General features: G+C 47.1%; 1 protein-coding gene and 1 long non-coding RNA gene across 3 annotated transcripts in view; one reads left to right on the forward strand and one right to left on the reverse strand.

Annotated features, from left to right (window-relative positions):
• On the forward strand, positions 1-14818 carry SNX5 (sorting nexin 5). The gene is made up of 13 exons (XM_035323102.1): positions 1-141; positions 6424-6528; positions 7026-7136; positions 7703-7824; positions 8165-8288; positions 8911-9006; positions 9852-9957; positions 10048-10123; positions 10909-10948; positions 11037-11123; positions 12205-12364; positions 13116-13201; positions 14256-14818. Exons 1-13 carry the CDS (start codon positions 109-111, stop codon positions 14301-14303), a joined length of 1194 nt encoding a protein of 397 aa, XP_035178993.1. The 5' UTR covers positions 1-108; the 3' UTR covers positions 14304-14818.
• The window catches only part of LOC118165182, a 452777-nt gene that overhangs the window by 298191 nt on the left and 129150 nt on the right, over positions 1-25436 (reverse strand). The gene's annotated exons all lie outside the window — the stretch shown is intronic.

The raw sequence follows: 25436 nt of genomic DNA on the forward strand, positions 1-25436 counted from the left end.
CGGGCCGCCGGGAGGTGGGGGGGCGGTGGCGGTGATGGCGGCGTGAGGCGGCTCCGCCCCGGGCTATATGAGGCGCGGCGGGGCGGGGGGCGGGCGGCTGCCGGCGATATGGCCCTGCTCCGGGAGGACGCGCAGAGCAAGGTGAGGGCTGCCCGGCTCCTGCCCCGGGGGTGCCGAGGCTGGGAGGGCGAGGTGTGGCAGCGGGGAGCCGCCTGGCATGGCGCTGTGCCCGCCGGGGGGCGGCTTGTGCCGGGCGGTGCTGGGGGCGTGAGGGCTGTCTTCTCGTCCGTGCGTCCCCCAGACCCTGGGGGATGCCTCGGGAGGTGCTGAGCGGAGCTGAGCGTCTTGTCTTGTGGATATTCGCCCTGGGTTGCGAATTAGTCACTGGTTCTCCCTCCCGATCCGCAGGGAACTTAGCAATGGGGAAAAATACCCGTGCTCCCACCTTTTTCTGCTCTGCGTTAAACTTAGCAACGAGTAAAATACCTCTCCCTTGAGAAGAGCGAGCGGAAAGGCCTCTGTGGGCTTGGATCTGCGGGTGGGGAGGTGAAATAGCAGCTGTCTTGCAGCACCTGGTGCCTTTGGTCCTGTGCCTTCCTGCCTTGGTAGGCGGGGGTATGGGGGGAAGGGGGCAGCGAGGGTCCGGGAGCTTGAACCCCAGCAGAAACCGGCCAAAGATTAACCGGGCCCGTCAGGTAGCGGGGCTGCCCTGGGATCCCGGCGGCTGCGGGGAGGATGGGAGCGCTGCTATCTTGTCTGTTCCTGTTTACTGAAGGAAACGGCAACACCAAGCTGGTATGTGGCCCGCAGATAAAAACCTCGCCGTCTATACAGGCAGCCTCACGAGGTATTAACCTTGAGTAGGAATCGTTGGGAAGGATAAACTAAAAGCTGGCCCTGAGCTGGCGAGGCAGGAGAGGGTCAGGAGACGTGGGAAGAGGAAGGGAGGGTAGGATAAGGGGGACTGGAAGCGTGGTGGGAAAGGCAGCGTAGTGGGCAGGAAAAGGCTCTTCAGAAAGTGAAGTAGTGGGATTGCCAAGCTAAGCTTGTGTGAATGTACCCGTGTTTCCTAATGTCGCTGTCTTGGTAGCTTGAGTGCAGACTTGAGCTTTCTGGCTACTGGAATAGATCAAAATGGTGACGGGGGTATTGTAGCAGCTCTTCCTAAAAAAAAGTCAGTGGAAGGTGAAATGTTGTGCTGTGTCCGGGGTCCTGCTGTTATCACTTCCAGACAGCAGCTCTCAGTGCCCCACAACTTCTTCTGGGTGCTCTGGGAAGAATGAGACCTCTCAGGTCTTGCTTGGTGCTCCACGAGAGAACTGCTGCATGGGAGCAAAAGCACGTCGGGAGATGAACAGCTGGCAAGGTGAAAGCTGCTGGCCTGGATAATGTACTACCCAGGACATAAACCTCTGTGAAGCTGGCCCAGCAGCCTGGGCTAATGGTCAAGTTTCAGATCCATGGGAGCTGAAGAATGTATGGTGGGGCTGTGTTGCACAGTCCCTTCTGCCGGCTCTGGCCTCGCTGCAGGAGGCCACTAAAACATTCCTGTAAGCGCTGAACGCAGCTTAGGGGCTTGCTTCTGTTGCACAGTTTCCATCTTAGCTGGGCATACGTCGTGTTACAGACGAAATACGGGCTGGAAGTGCTGCGCAGGCAGATTGCTGCGGCAGAGTGGACTTGGCCAGCTCTGCCAAAGCTGATGCTTGACTCCTCGAGAGCTGTGGGAGTGCAGGAAGGGCTGGGGGTGTCCTGGGTGCTGCAGCTGGAGCAAGGTGAGCTAGAGGCTTTCGCCTGGAGTATGGGATCCCTGAATGCTGCCAGCCCTGTCCCTCTGCAGGTGCGTGACCGCTTGCTTTCTGCAGAGTGAAGCTGACGTCCCTGTGGCAGGAGAGCGGTGTGATCGGGCCTGCTTGTTGCACAACCGGTAGCAACAGGTGCTATGGCTGTAGACCCTGCCTACTTGGCAGGCACCGTGCTTGGTGAGGAACAGCATCTCAACGTGGCTAAACCGAGCTGCTGTTTGTCTTAGAACAAAGACTGAGAGGGTGTAATCAAACCACTGCATCCCTGGAGTTCTGCCGTCCCAGATGACCGAGCTGGGGGTCTGCTATAACATAAGTAGTAATGTGAAGAGTGCACATGAGAAGGCTGGTTTGGTTTTCCTGGTGATGTGTCATTTGTTCTACTTCAGGACTGTTTCAGCTAAATACCAGAGAGCTAACAGCAGGTCTATCATGAAGGCTCCAAAATCAAAGCTTTTCATCTACTGTACTAGCTCCTTGCTGCTGCAGGCATGCAGGGTACTTCCAGACATATTTTTACTATCTCGATTACGGGAAAACTTAAGTTACTTGTGCTGAATATGACTGAAACGTAATTCTAGCAGCTAATGCCTCTGAGATGTGCTGTCCAGATACTCTGAAAGGCTGCTAGTTAGCTTCTGGGTGTTGAAACGAGGCACTCTGGAACTGAAAGGTCTGTATAAACTTCCAGAAAGCATCATGATCTTCTAGTGTTCTCTAGAGAGCACTTACACTGGTTTAATTAGACTACTTTCTAAAAACTAATGGATGCTGGGTAGTGGCAGATGTAATTACTGCTGACGTCTTGTTTGTGGCTGTTTGAGTGGCAGCAGGGAGGCGATCAGCAAAATGATGCTAGGTTATAAGGTAGCTGACAATAGCAGAAAGCTCTGATGTGTAAACTCTTGTTGAAGGGGTTTCCTTGCTCCTTCTAGGAGCCCAGTGTTGTTGGAAACCCCTGGATTAATTGGGTTTTGAGAATGAATACGGGTTCTTACGTCGCTAGTGGCTGGATGCTGTGTCACAGCTGCTTGCACTGGCAGATTCTTTTCTTAGAATGGAGAAGTAATGTGGTCATCTAAAAATGATGTTAAAACTGCAAGGAATGTAACTTCAAAAGCTGCAGCTCAGGCCGCCCCACAGCCCTGGGCAGCCTCTGTGGCCGAGGATGTTCCCTTCCACTGGGCCCTCGCAAGCATGAAGGAGTGTGCTGCGTCGAGGGAAGCCTGGGCAGAAACTTGTTCATCAGGTTGAAGCCTGAGGAGCTGATGGCCGGCGCTGGGTTGTATTTAGGTGGTCTGACTTCTTTTATTTTTTATTGTCTTTAAGCAATACAAGTCACTAAAGAGGCATGAGCCGAGAATTTGAAAGCATCAGAGCAGCTGCAACAGCTGCTGTGGCTGTTGCAAACCAGAAGCCTCCAGAACCTTTCTGAGGAAGGGAAACGAGAGGTGAAAGTGGGGGCACTGCACTGGGCTTGGGGAAGTGCTCAGGTTTCTAACACAATCCGGCTCTCTCCCTGGTAGGGGCAGCCATCCTGGCACCTCCCTGCAGAACGTGAGGCACGCTGTCACCTCTGCTGAGCCCTGGGTACGGCTGAATACAGGGAGCTCAGCTGGGGTGGCTTCCTGGGAAGGCCTTGGGCTGTGTGTCTGCTGTACAGGAACCAGCCCGGGGCCTGCAGATGAAAGAAGGCTTGGCAAAGCCTCCGTGTGACCATGAGCGAGTTGTTTCTCATTCCTGCGTGTAGGGTGGGTGTAGAAGGAATGGAGTAAAGAATCCTGGAGGATGAGCTGCTGGTGCTGATCGAGGGCTGGTGCGGAGCATCTGCTCGGGGTGCTCCCTGGGTGAGTGCCTTGTGGAGCTGGGACCAGGAGCGGGCTTCTTGCTCCCAGTTTGCTGGAGAAATACTGCTCCAGTGCTTCCTGTGGGGGAGCAAAGCCCTCTGCCCTGAGGTTGGGCAATGTGAATGCTCTCTTTGTAGTAAGAGCCTTTCTGCCATGGTTGGGTAATCCAAAAGGTCCCTGGCCTGGAGTTGGGAGCCTGCAGTGACCTTCACAGGATGAGGGCAGACCAGTGGTTTTCTGGTCCTCAGTTTCATATTACTGAAGGGCCTGAAGCTAAAACTCCTTGGGGGCAGAGTTGATAATCCCGTGCTCTTTTCCACACCTGATACACTTGATGTTTCAGCCTGCAGTGGTGAATAAGCATAAACTGGGCCTTGTGTGTTCACAGCAGATGTAACGGCACACAGACTGCTTTGACCTGATGAAGCAGAACCACCCCGTGTCCATGCATCCCCACCTCCTGTGCAGGCAGCTACTTGGCACGGAGGGGTGTGAGGACAGCATCTCATCATGGGTTACTTTCTCTGCAGCACTTAATAAGAAAGCTCCCAACTTCAGGACTGGATGATTTGTGTAGTCCTTCCCTTAGTTTAGCTGAGGGGAAGCAGTTTCCTTTGGCTTATCGTACTTTTCCCAGACTCAGCAGTTTGTATTGTTAGCTCTGCTGATCCTGTTTGGACGGTGAAGATAAGTAAGCAGGATGCAAAACACCGAGTGGAAGGGTCTGCATCTCATCCTTTTGGCTGCTGGCACGATCTGGCTATCGTAGCAGGACATACTGTGGAAGCTTAGTGTCTTCCCTCCTGCTAACAGCTGGGCTGCAGCAGGTGGGAATCTTCTTAATGTGGCTGCGAGGATGGATGCTGTGGTGCCCGGGGTATCCCTCACTCAGGCACGAGGAGCTGAGCGTAGCAGGAACTCCTGGTGACAGCCACAGCCAGCCAGCAGCAGGGTGGGTGGAGGCAAAAGCTGCCCTGCAGAGGTCCCTTCTGGCCGCAGCCAGCCCGTGAAAGGCTCAGCAGCCCGTCGGCTGGGTCCTCTGCAGGCTGGCAGAGAGGTTTCTTGCCTGCTGCTCTGGATTGCAGTTCACAGATGGCCAGAGCAGGGGGAGGGAGCCTCTGAAGCTTTTTGGAAGTGACACCTCACCTTAAAAAGGCCAGCCTCTCAACAGCTCTTACGCAGCTTTACAGGAGCTTAAAGCAGCATCCGAGCCATCTGTAATGCGAGGGGGTTGCTCAGATGCTGTCTGGGCTGCTGTCAAGTGCTTGTGGGCTCAGGGCTGTGGCTGGTGCTTGCAGGTGGTACTTGCAGGCTCCTGCCTGGTGGCCTCTGTTAGCTACCGTGCTGTGGTGTGGCCAAACGGCATCGGTCCCATCCCAGCTCTCTGCCTTTCATTCCTCGTAACGCGTTCAAAATTCTCCCTAAAGGACAGCCCTGGGTTTTGGCCCAGCTCTGGCAGCTGCTCTTCCACGCACTTGCCCTGTTGTGATCCCTGGCAGTTTCTTCCTTGTGCAGAAAGTAAGAGTGACGTGTTGGGCTGCAGTGCTGAAGGAAGAGCCTCTGGAAGGCGAGTCCCATGGCACAGGAAGGCACCATAGTGTGGTAGGCTGGGCTTCTTGAAGAAATAAGTCCCCTCCCGCTAAGGAAGGCGCTGGCTCTATTGAAGGCCCCTGTCTGAATCGCTGAAGGTAAATCTGGTCTCTGTTGAAGCTGGTATGCTCTGGGGCTTCCTGCAAACCATGTGCTTGGAGCACATCCTCACAGCGTGCTCTGAAACCTCTTCCTGGCTGCTCTGAGGAGAAGCAAATAGCATTAAACTGTTGCCAGGCCCAAAACTCTCTCTAGGGAAGGTAAGGCCTGAATCTAGCAGGGGGAAAGAGGCTTGTGGCTGCAAGCATAAATAACTTTTGTAAAGCAAAGTTCAGGTATCTTTGAATCTGGTTCTTATTCTAGCTTGTTGGGGCTTTTTTTTTTTTAACGTGTGCTTTCTAGCAGCAATTAATAGCACGATGCCAGGTATCTTGAGAGTAAAATCATGCAGATGTGGTGTTAGTGCCCCGGTGTTCTTGGGTTTTGTTTTTGGCAAGCAGTTGGACCTTAGACTCATATGGGAGTCTGAAGAGTTTTCGTGCAGCTGCTCCCCTTTTCCCCCAAGGTCAGGGAGAAGACAGCCTCTGCAGCTGCCAGCAGCTACTGGAGGTGGTGCCTGCCATCCTTCTGGGAGATGGGGATGCTACAGTGACCGGTCTGCGCCTGGGGAGGAAGCACCAGCTTGCACTTCACGATAGATAAAATCACTTAATTCTTCTTGTGCCAGACTAGAGCAGCTGCCTGATGTAAGGATGAGGAAACAGATCACAAGACTGGGCTATTAAGCCTGGGATAATGAAGAGAAAACTGTTAGGGTTGTTACTCTCTTCAAAATGGTATAGTAGGCTGTGGCTTGGTGTGCTCCAGGTGAAGAAGCTGGAGAAGTGCTGGAAGGAGGATGCTTCTTCCTAGAAATATTCCACAAATACCTTTAGTGTGATCTCTAACAGTTGGTTCTGCAGACTTTAAGCTGCAAGCCTTTTTTCTTTTGTGTGTTTGGAAGGGAAGCCTTGTTGCAGTGATGTGACGGCCTTGACACAACCTGCGCATTCCTCCATGTGTACTGCTCCTGGAGGCAGCAGTCCAGTGCAACGTGGTTCTTGTTGGCAATGATGACCAGTCTGGCTTCACTAAGTTTGCTTGATGCTTGACCAGGGCTTGTTCTGTGAATTCTGTTACAGCTGAGGTCTGTGTCTGTAGACCTGAATGTTGATCCTTCTCTCCAAATCGATATACCGGATGCCCTGAGTGAAAAGGACAGAGTGAAGTTCACGGTACATACTAGGGTAAGAAGATCATGGGGTAGTATGTGAACTTTGTAAATATGATGCAAATACTCTGTGTGTTCGTAATACACATACCTGCCAGGATGGGCTTGGCAATGAGGAAAATCTCATTAGATGGAGTTTTTCCACTTAAAGGTGGCCTGAGGCTAAAAAGGCAGGAACTTGAAATTTCCTAAGTCTTGAATGCTCCATTTGGAGACGAGGTAACTGATATGCTAGGTTGGCTTTCCTAAGAAACTCGCTTGAGATCAGAAGGATGGGGGTGGGGAAGCCAGCCACTGTGAAACTTCACAAAATAAACTGTATTAATGCTCTTCTGCAGCAGTGCCTGCTCTTTAAATAGTGTCCTTAGTAGTAAGACTCACTCGAGTGCCAGCTCAGCTAAAAGAGTAGGCGAGGCTCTTACTAGGCAAAATAGCTTCCTTTGGAAGTAGACAGAACTGTTTCTAAAAGCACTAATTTACAAAACAGTAGGGCTTCTATATCTTCTCTTCCAGACTACGCTGCCAGCTTTTCAAAGCTCTGAGTTTTCAGTTACAAGGCAGCATGAAGACTTTGTGTGGCTGCACGATACGCTCACTGAAACGGAGGAATATGCCGGACTCATTGTAAGTACTTCCTGAAAATGCGATTCTAAACAAAATGCTACGGTGATTTAATGTGGAAACTAGTAAAGACATGAAGTTTGCTTTACTATTGTTGTTAGTGTTTCATGACTCGGGTATTCCCTATGCTTTCTTCTGCTTTAATTACCAAACAACTCGAGTGTTACGGCTCTACTATGAAGTTTCTGTGTAGTTTGGCTGGGAGCAGAAAAAGAGCTATAGGCTCTGGGAGTCCTGAGCCCCATGTTGGTACCAATATCTGCCTGTCGATGACACTGGGTTGCTCTATTAAATAGTCTCTTTTGTCAGGATTATTCAGCTGCCACAGGAGCTGCTGGCTAGTGGGTGGAGAGTGGAGGCCTCTTGGAATGGCTGGTGCGCTTCAGGGGTAGCACAGAGCTTGGGGGGGCAATCAAGGGCCTAGACATCAGCTTGCCTGTAGGCCTCCTGGATCCTGAACCTTCCTAGCTTGATAGGACCATGTGAAAGAGCCTCTTTACAGAAGACTAGAAGCAATTTTGGGAAACTTCTGCTTGCTGTCATCTATTGCTAACCAATTCCTTGCCTAGATACCTCCAGCACCTTCGAAGCCTGACTTTGATGGTCCCAGAGAGAAGATGCAGAAACTAGGAGAAGGAGAAGTGTCTATGACAAAAGAGGAGTTTGCCAAAATGAAGCAAGAACTGGAAGCGTAAGTAGAATGAGTCTGCTACTGAAGGCTGGATGTAAAGAAGCCTCCCAGGAGAGCAACATATTTGTTGGTAACTGATGTTGCATGTGACTGTTTTGAAGAGTGTCTGCTGCTGCTGCCTGATATTCTGTAAAATCACTGGAACTGGGGAGTTGTCAAAAGCTTTCCTCACACTGGATAACTTCCTCAATAAAAAGATTGAAAATGGCTTCTCTATCGCTATAGAGAAGCTCTGTCACTACTTCAGAAGCACACTGAGTGTTTTTCCAGGAAAAACAAAGCAATTATTTGTGCAATGAAATGGGTAGTACAGAAGGGATCTGTGTTTTTTTCCTTTCAGTGAATACCTTGCTGTCTTCAAGAAGACTGTATCATCACATGAGATCTTCCTTCAGCGGATTTCTTCTCACCCTGTGCTCAGCAAAGATCGCAATTTTCATGTTTTCCTGGAGTATGACCAGGACGTAAGTCACTTTTTCCTTTCCACGTGTGGCAAGGTGTTACAAGCACTATCCCTCTTCTGTGCAGTTAGAATGTAATGTAAATCTACAGACAGTGTCAGCAAGCAGATATTGCCCGTACTTCTGTGAGATGATTAAAGTTGAAGACCTGTCCTTAGACCTTCTGCCACAAATCTCATAGCATTTCTTAATCCTGTTCAAGATGGTAGGAAGCCAATTGGATGTGTCCTGGGATCTTAGGAACAAACACGGTTCAGGAGTGCCTTTGCTGTCACGTGTGCCTCATGGTCCTTAAAATGGAAGAATGGAAGTGTACTGAAGTTAGCACCACATCTGTTTTGTTGCCTCATTATCAGTGGTGGGTGCTGATCCAGGAAATGTAAGGAGAAACAGAGATGTTCCTGGGAATGGGAAAAATCTCTGGCACAGAACAGTTGGACTTGTAGTAAAGCCATTTGTTACATCCGTTGTACAGCTTAGAAGGGATGGTTATGGAGAGCTTGCAAATCAGGCTGCTTTAGCATATACTAGATAGAAATTATATTACTACTCTGCAAATGTTTTTAAAATGGTCACTTTTTCCCCATGGATGACTTTGAAGCTGTCTTGGCCTCTCCTATTCTAGCTGAGTGTTCGGAGGAAAAACACAAAAGAGATGTTTGGTGGCTTTTTAAAAAGTGTGGTAAAGAGTGCCGATGAAGTTCTCTTCTCTGGAGTCAAGGTAAGGTAGCTGGTTTTCCCCCTGTTCGCCTTACTCTTGCTTGCTTCTTGCTCCCTTCTTCAGGGAAGTTGGTTATCTGCTTTAGGCTTGATGTGTGTGAGGCTTGGAGCTGCTATGCTAACTTTGGAAGCAGTGTGGAGTAGCCTATATTAATTTTGACTACTTTCTTAAAATAAAAGGACGCTGAGGCTATAGACTGAAAAATCTGAGAGTATGTTTCAAGTATCTGATGCACAAGAGTTGCCTGAACATGTGATACTGGTGGGGAGGAAGGAATTATACCTTCAGCAAATATATTTTTGGCTACTTCAGGGTCTGAACAAACACGACTTACATGTTTTTGCTTGTACTAGTTAAGATCAAATAACAAAGACTCCTGTAAGTGGTCCAGCTTTGGCTTTTCTACCCTGTTGCCATGGTAGTTCTTTCTAATAGACTTGCTGTCTGAAATGCAATGTCATAAAACATTACAGTATGTGTGTTTTGTAGGGATGTGAAACAGGCTTGTAAACTGCTTCATGTTTAGCTACTGTGCAGTGGTGGGCTTGGGAAACAAAACTCCAACAGCTAGTAGCCTTGAGGGCTCTCTGATAACTTGTTGGTTACTTCAGACAGCCTGCAGCACTGAATAGTTGAGTGTCAAGTCCATCTTCACTTCACTGTGAAGAAGAAACTTAACAAATGGTTTGGAAATCCTCAGGGTTTTTTTTTGTGAACTCTGCTTTTCAATAGTGAGTGACAAGCATAATCTTCAGGTGGCTAAAGTTCTTTGTTTGGACCCTTCCCTAAACAGGGAAGGGTTCTGTGGTGAAGTAACTGACTTAACAGGTTATACTCTCTTTCAGGAAGTAGATGACTTTTTTGAGCAAGAGAAGACTTTTCTTGTAAACTACTACAACAGAATCAAGGATGCATGTGCAAAAGCAGATAAGATGACAAGATCTCATAAAAGTGAATCTTTTCAAAGACCTTTCTAAAGACCTGCAGTCTTGCTGAGTTCAGTGACTTTTGTACCCTGAAAGCCTTGTCTTGTTCTTGCAGATGTTGCAGATGACTATATTTATACTTCAGCTTGCTTGAACAGCCTGGCGTTAGAAGAACCTACAGTTATCAAAAAGTAAGCAGCACTATTCTAAACATTCTGAGTCCAGGTATTCTATGTTTTTCAGAAAATCAAGGGGAATGAGTCATAGCTGGTCGGGGTTTCTTGAATTGCATGCAAGTGCCATTGAAACTCTTTCCTTTGTTCCTGGTGTGACATTTCTAAAACTATTGCATTGGACTCCCAGACTAGCTGATCTCTTGCCAGTTGTGCAGCAGAGCTGAATTGTACTGCTCATCAAAGCTCCTTCTGAATAGAAGTCTCCCTGAATGTTACTCAGGTCACAAACTTCTGGAGAACATAAGTATGCATCTGTGTTCTAATGTGCTATTAAATACAACTATAGCTTATACTAGGCCTGTATTATCTTCTGGACCTCAGAGGTTCCAAAATAGTAGTTTTTTTTCCAACTTATGGAAACCTGGTCATTTTAAGAGGTAAATAGTCTTTAACTTTGCTATCAATTCACTGAAACATTGTTAATACAGTTAACAGCTGAATAAACAAAGTGATCCATCTGTCATGGGGAGTAGCAGTGGGGAAGTTCTCTAGAAGATCTTCATGCTGCTTATTGTTGATCCACTTAATGGTGTCCAGCTGCTTATTTCTAATGGTCTGTTAGGCTGGAATCCAGCACCTCTGGCATTAAACCTTTTGTCTAGGACTATGCCTAGACCTTCTTTCGAAGTTCTTGTCTGGATATGTGTGTAGGAACAAACTCTAGCCTTCAGCTTTTTGGTTTCATGCTATTTATTGCACTAAAATATCTAACACTTACTGACATTTTTTTCTTCCCCAAGGTATCTCTTGAAAGTTGCTGAGCTCTTTGAGAAACTCAGGGTAAGAGAAGTTTTGGAAAAAAATAAAATCTGTAAATGTGGATGATGCTGTGTCCTGTTACATACAAACTATATAATCTCTTCTGCAGAAAGTGGAGAGTAGAGTTTCATCAGATGAAGACTTAAAGCTCTCTGAACTGTTGAGGTACTACATGCTCAATATAGAAGCTGCTAAGGTGAGGATTTTTTTTTTTTGAAGGTCTGTTTTATTATGGGCATTGTGACCCACTTTTATTTGTGCTTGGAGAAGACAGGAAGGTGGACCCTTGTCTTGCTTAAGAAATGTGGTACTTCTGGATGACCGCAGAATACAGAAGCCATGTATTGGCTTCTGCGGTCCAGTCCCTTACTGGACTAAGGGTAAAGATCTCTGACCAGTTTCTCTTTGGCATGTAAAGGAAAACACATTCAATTCCTGCAAGTTAGAGCTAACTGAGTTTGCAGTAGTGTTCTGACACGCATCCATTGTGTGAGTTCTCATGACACATGCTGATGACTACAGCACTTGGGACTTATTGATTTCTAATTAGTCCTTTTATGTGGACGTGTGATAACGTGAAAGCTACTGGAGTTTGGAATTCTATCAGTCCTGCCTGGTAGATTGATGTGACTGCAAAACACTTGCCAGTAACAAATATTCTAACAAATATTTGGTTTGGCAAGGGCATGACTATGCTGAAAAACAGTATCTGGGTATAATCTGACAGGCCTCTCCTTCCATTGCCATCTCCAATGTCACATACCCTGGGGCATTCAGTACAGGCTCTGCCTGTGTGATGTACTGCTTGAAGTGTTAGGATTATTCTGCTGCTAGATTAGAAAGGAGTTGGCACTGAGACGTGCTGCTTCTTATGTCTGGGTTAGTACAGTGCTTCAGTCAAATTGCCAAAAGTGCTTCAGTCAAACTGCCAAATCTCCAAGGAATGAAATATGCTGTATGCCCTGCTGGAAGCAGATTGAGGAAATTCAAAAAGTGCTATTACTACCTGGTGGGGAGGCCAAGGATGAAGCTACTTTATGGGAAGTGATGCCTACAATAGCCCTCAAACTTCCTTGATGAAGGCACAAGTGACTGTCCTGAACATGTGTTGTATTGGTGAAAGGCTTTTGTTGCTGTGCTAAGAATACAGCAGGTTATAACACTTTCTTAGAGAAAGTATAATCTAGTGCTGAAAGAAGTGATATCTTCTAACATATTTGTAACCTCAGTTTGGGCAAGTCGTCTTAAGGCTTTGCATTATTCCTGTCTACTTTCAGGATCTTCTGTACAGACGTACAAGGGCTCTTGTCAATTACGAAAATTCGAACAAAGCTCTAGACAAAGCCAGGCTAAAGAGCAAGGATGTCAGGCTGGCTGAGGAAAATCAGCAGGACTGTTGTCAGAAGTTTGAAAAGATTTCAGAATCTGCAAAACAAGGTAAAACAGGCTTTGTTGTATTTCTCCTGAAGGGAGACTCTATTGCAGCCCAGGTCTCCATCTGACCTTCAGCAACTGAAGTCTCCCGAAGGCTATCCTGAAGCAAGTGGTCCATACGTACCAGGGACACTGTAAATGCCTGTAAAAAAAATTATGCAACTCCATCTTTTGAAGATTTTGAATGATTGCCTAAAGCTGGTCAATGTCAGTACTAGACCAACCTCAAGTATAAGCCCCCACTTGCTTTGTAGACTGAACTCTTGTTATATTCAGATGGCTGAAAACAACTCAGGCTTTTGATTTTCTCAAATAGAACTGTGCCAATAGGCTTTTCAGCTTATTGGGACAGAACAGTGCCTGATAGGAAGTCTCACACTGCTTTTTAGTGGATGTGTTTGGCCAATATAGAGGAGATATACCTTCATGGTACACACTGCTGCTCCCTTCCTATTCCCAGTTTTTAAATGCTTCAGTTTCTCTCAGAACTTGTGTGGCCTACTCCTGTATCATTCCTGTTGTCGTCCTATAAATCCTCCCTGACTTAGCAGAGAAATAGGCATCTTGTCTATTAAGATAGCAGCGTTGTGTGGTTGAATGCATCTTCTGGCTAGAAATAAGACCAAACTCCTGAATCTTGTTGTGGTCAAATGCAGTAACTAGAGCTGTATACAAGAAACAAAAGGCATTACTGAAACTTTAGTCACTACTCTGTACATCTGTCTTATCTGTGCTTATTCTTTCTTCCTTACAGAACTGATGAGTTTCAAACAGAAGAGAATAGCAGCCTTCCGCAAAAACCTCATTGAAATGGCAGAACTGGAAATCAAACATGCAAAGGTGTGTTCTTTGGAATTTGACAAATGTAACTTGAAGAAAGTGACTAATGTTTAACTTAGAGGACTTGCTGGGTTTTCTTTAAGGCTAGGAAGTCTAAAATAGAATAGGCAGGCTCTCTAACTCAGATCTGAAGAGGCGAAGAGAAAGGAATTGAGGGTTAGTAGGTGTTGTGCATACAATGAACAAGTGCTGGCAGTCTTACCTGTCTCATACAGGCTGTTTTTAGCCTGTCACTCCTAGGACACTGGCCTATTGTACGGTAAGTAAGTCTGTTTTGCAGGTAGTAGGCAATATCGTCTCACTTAACTTTCTGTGATGTCTGCAGATGCTTCATCTTAGGGAGTTTCTTCGCTAGGTTCAGGAGGGGTTCAGCTATTGTCTGTGTTTAAGTGCTGTGAGAACATGTTCTGCAGCCTGTCATCTAGCTGTCAACTCTTCTTACCTAGCTTATTAGTGAAGGGAGACACTGGCTTGCAGGTCTGTCATGAGGCCTTTGCCAAGGTGTGCTGAGCATGCTTCAAGTAGGATGGGGAGACCACACTGTGTACTGTCAGCTTAATCTAGGAAAGTTGGGATATACTAGGATATATCTAGGATATACTGGTTGCTCTTTATGCTAAGTTAGCTGACCCTACAAAGTGGGAAGCCTCAGGAGGGGGTAACCCCAGCCTCTCTGAGCAAGGAGAATCTAACTTTCTACTTCCTGATCGCCCTGAACTTCATCACAGATAGCTACTTCAGTGCTGTGCTTGAATGTGACAAAAGAAAGGCTCAGTTTGGCCCACTTAAGTTTATTGCTTTCCTAGTCTCCTGCTCCTCTCTTCCTTCCCATGAAGTCACAGTTGCAGGCCTGCAGGGAGGGGCAGATTGCAGACTGATCTGTTTGACACATTGCCTGAGTACTTGTTCCTGCAATATATATAATCTCTTTAGCACTGTGACAATCTACAAAATCCTGGGATGGACTTACTATTTTGGAAAGCTCCTTCATTGTGGAAGGCAGGATTTAAACAATCAGTCATGCTCATCTGAAACTAATTCTCTTCCTTTCCAGAACAATGTATCTCTCCTGCAAAGCTGTATTGACTTGTTCAAGAACTAAGGCGCCTTATTCTGAAAATGTGAAGAAAAAAAAGCATCAGTTGCACTCAATGGCCAAGGGGAACTTATTGGCTTGATTTCATTAGCTTAAAATAAATATTGTCACTGAGATTATGACTAATACCTAAATATATTGATAGTGATGCATTGAGTTGGTATAAATGAGAGCTGAAATGCGTATGAATTGTCTGGATGTAGCTAACATCCTGTTGGCTGATAACTCAAAATGAGTCAAATGTAAGAAATCAATTTGATGTTGACTGACTCTTCATCTAGCAGAAAATGTTTTCTGAGAACTTTTTTGTTTCAGCATCATAAAGTGATCTGTCATCATAGCCCTGATATATTTGAAACTTGCAAGTGGGAATGACTTGTGTAGTAATTTTATAAAGTAAATATCTTAACATTCCACTTCCCAGACAGATTTCTACTACAGTATATTTTGAATTTCTATAAACACATTCAGTATTTGTACACTTGGATGATACAGCAAATAAAGATGTCTGATAAAAACAAGCTGTTGTGCTATGGCAAGACTGTCATTTTACATCCCACGCAAACAGGCTTCAAGTGCAGAGTTACCACATTACTCATCACCTGGAGCTCTTCACTGAGAGCACTAGAGGTTGTATATATTTGACTTGGTAGGATTGCTTTCAGAATGGGTGTTGACATGAAATGTGGGGACTTCAGGTCATGCTGCTGTTTGAGTAGCTCTCAAACTTTTAATTCCTCTATGCTACCCACCAGGGAAGTGAAACCTTTCTAGAACAAAGAATGTGTCTAGATGGCTTGGGCTTGGAATGTGTCTAAGGTGTGTCTAGATGGCTTGGACTCCTTCAGGCTATGTTGCAGCACTTCATACTTATCCGTCTTGATACCTCCTGCTGGCAAGGGCTGTCCTCTAGAAGTGCTGATGAAGCCTTGAAGTCCTCTATGTAAGCTAAGCCTCGTTATGCCTAGCTGGCCATGCTAAATTTATATTACCATAGTTTAGGCAACTTGGCCTATAAATTCCAAGGTCACCTTGCTACATCTTGCCTGTCAACTGGCATACGTGGAGATGGGTCGGCAAGCCATACCCTTCCTGAGGCAGCTTTCTGTGGAGTGAGAAGAATATTGGAGTATGTTATTACTTATGTCTAAAATGTCATGTCTAAAATGTCTAAAGTTTGTCTAACCTTCTACTTGTGCACAAAGTAGGCTCTGTAGCTACACTCTGAGCAGGCTCCCTGTAGCGGTTTCAACCAGAGAAGCTCTGAGAATGGGCTGCTCAGCAGCAGTATCTAGTGATTGTTCAGTGGCTTACTCTTCATTAACCTCTTGCTTTATTTATTTGGAACCCCCATGGAAACTGTGCAGCTCTTGGTAGCTACAACATCCTGCAGTGGTCTAGATGAGAAATACCTGAACTGTCACCTTTTAACTTCATTTGAAAGGAACAGCTTCAGCTTACAGTTGATGAGATTTCTGGCGTTTGTGTTCAACCTCTACCCAAATAGCTCGCTCACAGTAGCAGTTATAAAAGCACGCTGCTTGTGGGCATCTGGCCCTTTATATGTAGGGTTGGTAGGTACCATTGCACAGGCATTATATTGCATATGACAAAGATAAAGCACTTGTCCTGCCTAATTAGTGCTCCCAAGCTGGACAATTCATGCTGGCAAAGCTTTGACTGTTTCTAAAACTGTACACAGCCTTTTGCACTCATTTTGGCTGCTTCATTCAGAGAGCAGGATTTGTTGGTATGCCAGCTGTGCCACAATGAACTAGTCTGATGTGTCTCACAGAAGCTGTGGTTGCTTCTTTCCCTTCTACAACTATTGTACATGCTACAGGGCAGGTAGTATCCCCTTGCTTATGATGCTTGGCAGTACTATGCTGTGGATCTTTCTGAAACTAGCTGTAGTAGTTGGGTCATCTTTGTAAATCGAAGTCAGAAGCAAGGAGCGTACAGGTTGTATCAGTATCTATGCTGAATCTGAAGAAGCTGAGCTCTGACTATGTTTGTCTTTAATTATGTCAACTCAGTTCACAGGTTCTCCCCCTGAGAAAGTCTGCACCTAGTATTAATATGAGAAAACACTTTGTCCTTACTTCAGAAGCTGGCTAGGCTGTTGTGGGCTACATGCACTGCCAGCAACTGTGTGTTTGAAGCTTTAAGTGAGAAACTTTACTCTTACATACCCTGACTCAGATTAAAGTACTAATCTGATCGGTTTAAAAGTACTGAGAAGATTTTGAATTGATGTAACTAAGGTTTTATACTGATGTTGTAATTGGTTAAATCACAGTAACTGCAGGAAACTAGCTTTTGTCAATAATGCTTTAAAGGAAGCTGCTTTGTGTTAGCTATGCCAGCAGAGTGCATCACAGTCAGCTTCAGTGTCTGAAGCGAGTTGACTTGGAAAATACTACTCAGCACAGATCATGTTCCTGGAGGCCAGTGGGTGGCAGCCGGGCACAGACTAACAGCACCACGTTTGCTTTCGTTCTGAGTTGTAATGAAATACTGGAAATGGGCTGCATACCCTAATTTCTTGCCTGACAGCTAGACTGATGTTGATATTTGAGAAATTGTCTGCATATCTGAACAGTCTTGACTGTTGAGCGTACTCTTACCCATCGCATCTGTAACGCAGTTTACATTTATAGCCTCGTTGCTCTGGTCTAGGAGTTGTGTTCCTTTGCCGAAGCCCATCCGCAAGCTTCACCATTGTCGTGGTTATTGTGGTAGGTGGCTTTTTGCATAAAGTCAGACTAAGGTATGATGACGTTTACTCAGGCTTGTTAAACATCCAGCTCTGATTTTGACAGAGGCAGTCACTGCTATTACCTGGAGGTAGGAGACAGCACAGAGAAACTGCCCTCTGAGGGAGAGTGCTTCTACTGGCATGCAGCTTCTGGGCTATACAGGGTGTTGTAGGATACAGTGCTCCCTTCCACACGTGCTAAGTTTGGAGTCTGGCTTTTTCTGTTCCATCTTGGGAAGGAGCAGATATTTTTCTTATTTTACCCTCGCAACAGAAGCACGGATCCTGAGGAATCCGGCTATGTGCTCAGCATTAGGGAGCAGAGAGGTGATTCATGTCCTTGGACAGTGGCCGCACTTCTCTGCTTACAGAGAAGTGAAGGTGCTTGCTGGGATGGTGCAGGTGAAGTGGCTAGAACCAAGCCCATGGGTGCTGCAGGCTTCTGGCTGTTTCCAGCAGAGCTGAAAGGTAAGACAAGAACAGTGCCATGGACCTGGATCAGTGCAAACCAAGAAGGGACTCAGCAAGATAGCTGGATGCAGAAGGCCATGGTCTTGGTATGGTGAGTTCACAGCGGGTGAGGCATGTTAAAATGAGAGGATTTGGGGGATGGGTGAAATGGGTGTCAATTGTACTTGGGGTGTAGGCAGCATCTGGGTATTGGAAAACTGCAGGTGGGAACCAACCTGGTCGAGTATGATAAGCTGATAAATGTGCCCTGTTGCATGAGATTGCTATTTCAAGCGGTGCAAGAAACGAGGGATTCAAAAAAATAACATTTTGTAGCCATAGAAAGGGTACGATTAAGGGTCAAGTATGCTTGGAATAAGAGCTGTTTTAGTCTGATTTATGCAAATACTAATGATTCTAGGGAGGCACATCACATGCTAAGGGTGGTGAACCATGAAGAGAACAGTTCCTGTGCCTTTGGGATACCGAAAGCCCAGAGAAGCTGTGAGCATGGACTGTCCGTGCTAAGTTGTTGCTGGTTTTGTGATGCTCACAGTGGTTCTGCAGCTATGACTAGCTTCACAAGCCTGAGTAACTCTGCTAAACACCCTGGTCCTGGCTGGAGGGAGAAAGTCACCTGCAGTCTGAGTTACCTTGGGATGATTACTGATGTTATAATTAGGTTTATCTCAACTAGTGTTTTTTTTTTAATGTGCTCCCCATTTTTTTTTCAGCTTCTCTCCTCTCTGCTCTCTTTTCTTCTTGATTCCACGCACTTTCCATGCACTTCAGGGGTGCTCTGCTCTGATCTGAGGCCCTGTCCTCCAGCAGCTTTGTAGCTTTGTGCTACGCTTCTGATGGCAGCAAATGTGAATTTCTCTACATGTGGAGCTGGGAAGATTCTCCCGGTAGGTATTAATAGCCTCTGGCACCTGCAGCCTCTCTTAAGAGATGGGGAGGAACAGCTTGCTTGCTTGTGCTGTGAAGCAAAGAGTTCCTCAGAGGTCCCATTCTTGAGCAGAGCTTTCAGTACTCTCCTGCTATCCCTATCTTGCTGCTGTGTCTGAGCAAGCAGCTCTGAGTTATTTCAGCTTGTGCTCCTGAGAAACACCTGCGTCACCGCTTGGTTACAGTGGAATAGCTGAACTGGCTTTGAAATCTGTCCATTTGCAGCTCACTAGTCACCGGGGAATGAATACCAGCTCTGGTGATCCGTTTTAATCCCTCAGGTCATTGCCTGGTTCTGGCTTTAGACCTGCAGTTCGCTGGTTTCTGGAAACGTGCTTTATCTGCTATCAAACACTGTCCAGTGGCTGAGCTCTGGTGTGGGCTCTGTCTTGCTTTCTGTTTACTTTTTATATTACGAAGCTGATGAGAAGGCCCAGCTGAGATCAGGGTCAATCTCAGCTGTGTTTTTGTGCTTGTGTGCTAAAAATAACCCCTGCTGGGACAGTCTTATGATTCGAACAGGCCAGCAAGAACAGGACCCCTTTTGCAGGGGAGGGGATTCACGTAGAGCATGGAAAAGGTGACTTGCCTGTCATCCCACAGGGACTGTGCACCAGAGGCAGAAATTTAACTGGGATCTAAAATCCCGGTCCAGCGGCTCCCGCTGTCTCGATCTGCTGCTGCTGGAAGCGGCCAAATGAGTTTGTGATTTCAGTTTGACTGTCCCTTGGCCGCGCTTTGCTGCTCTTCTGTGGAAACGTGGTAACTGCTGGTGTGACTGCTCTGTGTCCAGTCCAACGCAGTGAAATGTGTCAGCTTAAGTGGCTTTTAGTGCTCTGTTTTGTGGGTCTGTTTTATTTGGCAGCGGCATTGCAAGGTCACTTTTTGCAGGGAGGGTGGTGGAGTCCCAGGCACTTGGAAATGCATTGCAAGTACTTTGCTGCTGATGCTTCAGCTTCTTGTCAACACTGAAAGGCAGAGTGCAGCGGCCAAGTTGTGTGTGCTTACTGCTTATAACACCTTAATTTCTTTTGGGTAAGGCTATAGGATTATCCCTGTCAGTTAAAGGGTTTTTAATTCCTTTTCTGTTCCTTTTGTTTAGCGTTGCTTTGCTGTTACTTACCAACTTTCCTAAGCCTATTCCTTATGAAACATGCGTCTGAGAGTTTGACTCACTGGTATAAAAGATGAGTGAAAAGTAGTTTAAAGTTCCTTTTTGATGCTAGCCTACTGCCTGATTTGAAACCAATTTACTACTTTACTGTGTCTGCTTTAGTTTGGATCAGGTTTGTTCTGACAAAAAACACCCAGGCCTCAAAACTTACCTCAGGTTTGGCTTCATTTAGTCAGGGGGTCCCAGCTCTTTCTTGAAGTACTCCTCCTTGAAGGTCTTGCTCAAAAAACCCCCATCTTTAGGCAGAAGAGGTTAATGAGCGAGTTAGCACAGCTACGCTAGTAAAGTTGTCTAATTAAATTTGGACAGTGAAAGATGTAGTTTCATCGCAAGCTTGCTGCCACTGAAAGGGGATGGCCTCACTTCCCCTCCTGTTTTGTTCCTATTGCTTCCCTTGGGCTGGTCCTGATGTTCGTGTGGCCTTGTGCCAAGCTGATGTAACTCACTCAAATGGCATGAGATGGGCCAAAATGGAGGTGGGCCAAACCAAAGATGGGCCTGTCGCCAGCTCAGTGTACTGAATCTGTGTTCCTGGAGCAGAGCAACACGCAGGCAGGCCGAGAGGGGATGTGAAGGGGAGACTTTGCAGGGAAGGCTTAGCTCAGCTCAGCTTTGAAACTGTTGGACCAGTGCTTCCTTTCTGGGAGGACTTCTAAACCTGCAGGGGGAAAATGTGGGCCATGAAACCCCAAGGCTGTCTGCACGGTGAGGACTGACTCTGAACTGAGAATCATGCCTTGTTAGCAAAGGCTTTGGAAGGTGGTTAGTCAGCCCTAGCCGGGAGGTGATGGTGCTGGTGCCTTCTTTGGAAAGATTGGTTTCTGAAGTACTTACAGTGATTGAGATCAGTTTCTGAAGTACTGGTAGGGACTGGGAATAACTTCCCATGCGTGGGCAGTTGCAACACTGGAGATTTGCCCCATTCATGAGTGGTTCTGGACCGTGGATGTGGAAAACACCAGCGAGCTGAAGCTCGGAGCGAACAGGCAGTGCCACTTTAAAATTTTTCATTCTGCTGTGGAGATTATTGGCACGGCCTCCTTCAGTAAATGCAAGGTTGTTGCCATGGAGGACAGGAAATCCCTCGTCTGCACAGAGAAGGAAAACATTGGAAACTGTCCTACTGTAAAGCACAGCTGCCTCTGTGCGGGGAGAGGGGTGCTTGCTAGCACGGGGTGTTTTCCAAAGGTCTCGGTTTTGTCTGCAGATCTTTGCACGTTTGCTCCGTCTTAGTGTGCTTCTTGTGTGTTTGAAGAGGCGATGGACAAAGGAAGTGGGAGCAGCTGGTTAGGACTAGTCCTAAGTGCCCTGATTAATGTGAGAAGCAGAAGGGATTTTCTTTTGGGAATAAGATATTTAGCAAATTTACACCATTTGCCTCTTACTTTAAATCCACAGTTCCTCTCATTCCTTTTTTTCCTCTACCATTTTCAGAGGAAGGTGTCTGCCTTTTCTTCCACTGGACCTCCTAAAGCAGGAGGCATTTCTGTTGTGGTGGGTCTGTGTTCTTCACCTGGCAGTCTGAGGCATGTCCTGCCTGCTGCTGGAGGCAGGGGCAGCAGTTTGGGCCGTATGTGCAGCTCTAGCAGCTGGCTGGTTCCTGCAGACACCTAGATAGTGAGAGCTGCCCTATTCCTGTGGGACAGGGAAGAAGTGAAAGGATCTTTCAGGATGTGTTAGCACCACCCTTCCACTGCAGGCTGTGCAAGAGGACCCAGTTCCGGCAGGAGCTGGGCCCAGATAAGTCTGTGGGGGCTAATTAGCTTCGTTGAGCCATCACTGTAACTTCAAGTTATGTAAAAATTGGGGTGATTGGTTTGTCTTTTCCACCGTCTGCCTCAGAGGCCAGACCAGCAGATTACCACTGATGCACACCAGTGGTTATTGATAGTCTGCAGAGTGGCCACTGGATCAGGAGTTTCCCTGCCTTCAGAAATAGGTTCATCTGTTCATGTCTGGTTCTGTCCCATTGCTGTCCTGTCTGTCCACGCTGTTATAGTCCTGAGTTGTGGTAGGTGCAGAACAGAAGCAGGTAGAGAAAATCCTGGCTGACTCATGGAGCTTTAACCTCTGCTTGGCAAAGTTTTCTGGGCCAAATTTTTATGCTGACATCCACGAAGCTGAACTTGCTGTTGCAAGGCTCCAGAGGATACTCCTGCATGGTATCCCGTGGTGTTATACGAGGTGTCTGGGCTGGAGAGGAAAGGCAGCTTGTGCTTTTCAGCTTCTCAGTACAACACCAGTCACTGTTGACTTGTAACATGGTATGTTTAAATGAGCCGCGTGCTTGCTAATGCTGTATGCTGTTAAATCAGCAGCAATGCCTCTGGGTTATGTCCTGGGGGTTGCTCATAAGGATGGTGTGGGTGAAACTAAGCACCTTTGACAAGCAACGTGATAGGAACAGCATCAAAAACTCAGTGCTCTGGTGGAAGGGTGAAACTCTCAGATCTTCCCTAAAGCGACTCCAGGATTTCCCTGGCAGCTGTTCCTGGACTTGCCAGAGCCCAGCTTTTTTGCAGTGCAGGATGATGTAATCCTAGTTCAAACAAGCCTCTTGCATGGTTTCTTCTCATATTGGGAGAGAAGGCTGGAGTGTCTTCTGATGTAACCTGGCATCACGTTGACTTGCACGGATGCAAGGCTGATTTACACCGATAGGGCTCCATGGCCATGTTTGTCTAACTCTGAACATGGTTGCATTTGACGTCTGTCTGGAGTCAGTATGCAGTGACCTGATTCACGTCTTCCTTTTATGACTGACCACAAAGCACCACCACCTCCTTTCTATACCAGCCCTCCCTCAGTATATTTGCACAAGTCACGTCCCACCCTCTGTGCTGCTTTATTTTCCCATTGATAACTGACAGTGTGTTTATATGTCTTCGTCTTGACGTGGTTCCTCTGCCCAGATGGGAGACCAGGCTTTTTAGGCTTAGTTGGGACCCATGTATTTGCATCCATCTATTGCAGAAAGTTTCTCGCAGTCCTGGGATGGCCTTCTAGGTCTGGGCTGGCACCATTTGGCCCACTGGTGCAGGTCCTGGCTCAGTTTCTTTAAGGCTGCCTGATCCTTGTGGGATTTCAGCCCTCTGCCCTGTGAAACATGCAAGGTGATGCAGAAGCTGGTCACTGACATTGACAAGATGACATATAAAAACCTTGCCTGTCCCTCCTGTGTTCCAAGGGAAACAATGTAGGAATTAAAGGCAGTAAATGAAGACGGTGATGGTGTAGCTTATCTTCAGATTGGTTGTCAGCGACAACTGTTCTGGCAGCTGCATGGAGCCTGTCTTTTATTTTCTGGAGGGGCCAGGCCATCCTTTGGTTAGAAGAAGAGGGCAAAGGATCATGGCTCTGGAGAGACTGAATAAATTGTATGTCTAATTAGACCTCAGGACAGTGTCTCCTTGTCCTGTGGCAAGGCTTGGCAAAAGCGCAGCCAGGGTTAGCTGCAGGAGGAAGCAGGGAGGTATTAGTAGTGGAGCCAGTGATGCAAAACAGGGCAGCTGGGTGTGCTTCTGCCCCATCTTCTGTATGGGTGCAGACACTAAAAACCCTATAAGACACTTCTAGGGTCTCTGGAGAGGGTGACTTTTACAAAATCCTTGTGCTTGCATTGCACCAAGCACAAAGTGTTATGTGGGGCCTGGATGCTGCAAGCGGCTCAACCTTGGGGAGAGGGGAAGAAGGAAAATGCAATGTTTATTTGCTGTCCTTGGAACTGTGCATGTAATGTTTGCCTGCTTGAGTGAAATTGCAAGCTGGAGGATCTATTCTGAAGGAAGAAAGATGACGCTTGGCTGAAAAACTTTCCTCAGGCAGGGTAATTTAGTCTACAGAAACTGGTTAATCATAGGAGCTATGTGGTGTGTGAGTATGCAGATCCTGAGCCACCACAGCCCCCTCAGTGCACACAACAACCAGAGGGAGGTACAATGAAAACAGGGAGTTCTCTGTGGGAGACAAGCATCCCTGTGTCTTAGTGGGGAAATCTTTGTAAATAAACCACCTGGCTGTGTTTGGTTACAGAGGAACTAAAAAAAGGAGCAAGGACGCTGAGGATGGACATCCCGGCTGGTAGCTGGTGAGAGATGGATTACTTTAGTGAAAGACAGAGGTAGTGACAGCTTCCTCCCCTCTCTCCTCCTGGGCTTCACCCATGGCAGAAAGGATGCAGGAATCATGTTATCTCATGTTAGTGTCATGCTGTTGAATATTTTTGCTTGGTGTCCAGTGCCCCACCAGCAGACGGGCTCCTTGCTCCTCTTGGTGCTCTGTCTGGTACAACATGGAGCAGTGGGCCCAGGGTCTCCTCCCAGCTCCCCCGTGGGCCAAACGGAAAAAAAACACTTCTGGGGGAACTGCAGGAGGCTCAAAAACGGACCACTTCTTCTGAAAGCACATCAGAGAGGGGGAAACGGGAGACTTGAGGGCGCCCCTGCTCTCCGTCGGCCCTGGTGTGCCACTCTGTGCGTAAGCAGGGCCTGCCAAAGCCGTGCGATAAGGCAGTCCCGCAAGGAGGCTTGTTTGCCGAGCTCTGTGCTGAAATTGCCCAATCCTTGTTCAAGTGGCTATCATGCGGCTCTGCAGAGTGTAACGAAGCAGGTGGAGGGGAGGTGGGCAGGGGGCTGCCCCCAGGTGACTGCAGAGAGGGGCCAGCATGCCAGTGCAAGGTGTTGGGCTTCCTCACAAAGTTGGCCAGAAGAGTGGCAGCACTTCCCAGCAAAGCGTAACGTGCCTTCTCACAGCTCAGCAGTTTTTTCCCCTTGCTGCTCACAACACTGGAATAAATTGAGGATCCCCTGGTTGCGGGTCCAGGTCTTAAGCCCCCCTCCCCATCAAAGAATTTAGGGGTGGATGTCTCCATATCTTCGGCTGCCTTGTTTGCTGAGTGTCCCCACAGCCCCACCACGGCCTGCATCTCGGCGAGGCCTCCTGTCGGGCTGTGCGAGATGTGCTCTCGCCATATGGTTTTTGTTGCCTTGAATGAGTGAGGCCAGAAATCTGATATGTGAAAGCAATATCACGGCTGATTTCCTGGGCTGGTAAGTACGGGAATTAGAGAAATACTTCGGCATGTTTCAGTGAGGTGCTTCTTGTAGCTTAGCGCTGGGCTTAGGGGACGAAAAGCAGAAAGTGGAGGGTGATCAGCTGTGACAAGGACACTGCAGCAGGTGGGTGAAGGTTTCTTACATGAGTGTTTCTATACTTCAAGGTCCTGCTGTAAATTTGGGAGGAATATGCTTCTTTGCTGAGGTAAGTCTGGATGAAATTCTCCCTGTTAAAACATAAAAAGCAGTTTCTGCTTCCCTGGCCAACAGCTTGCTTTCCAGCCTTGGAAAAAAAAAAAAAAAAAGAAAAAAGAAAAACCCCAGGAAACTGGCCTGAGGCTTCAGATGTCTGCAAAGGTCAAATCAAAGAAGAATTTCTGCAAGAAAACTGGAGTGAAAGGGCATCCACCCCTCACTCGCCCCCATCCCTCCCCCAGGTCTTTAGGTCTCAAAATGGAGAAAGGAGGACGCAGGGGGGCACATTTCTTCAACTAAGTATGCAGGAGTGTTTTGTGTCCCAGCTGGCTGGGTTTGGCCAAGTCCATGTACTATTAAATTACCTCCAGAGCAGGGCAGCCATGTTCATGCTGCCTGCTGGAAATGCTGTCTGGCCCATGCTATCTCAAATCTGGGATATCTGCAGAACGAAGCTGCTTGGCGTGAGCTCAAACCACACCAAGGACCTTCCTAACAGTCACATTTCCAGTTCCCAGCCGTGTTTCCTGGTATGTTTAAATACATTATTCCTAGAACGC

The sequence above is a fragment of the Oxyura jamaicensis genome, chromosome 3, assembly GCF_011077185.1.
Source record: "Oxyura jamaicensis isolate SHBP4307 breed ruddy duck chromosome 3, BPBGC_Ojam_1.0, whole genome shotgun sequence".
NCBI classification, from domain to species: Eukaryota; Metazoa; Chordata; class Aves; order Anseriformes; family Anatidae; genus Oxyura; species Oxyura jamaicensis.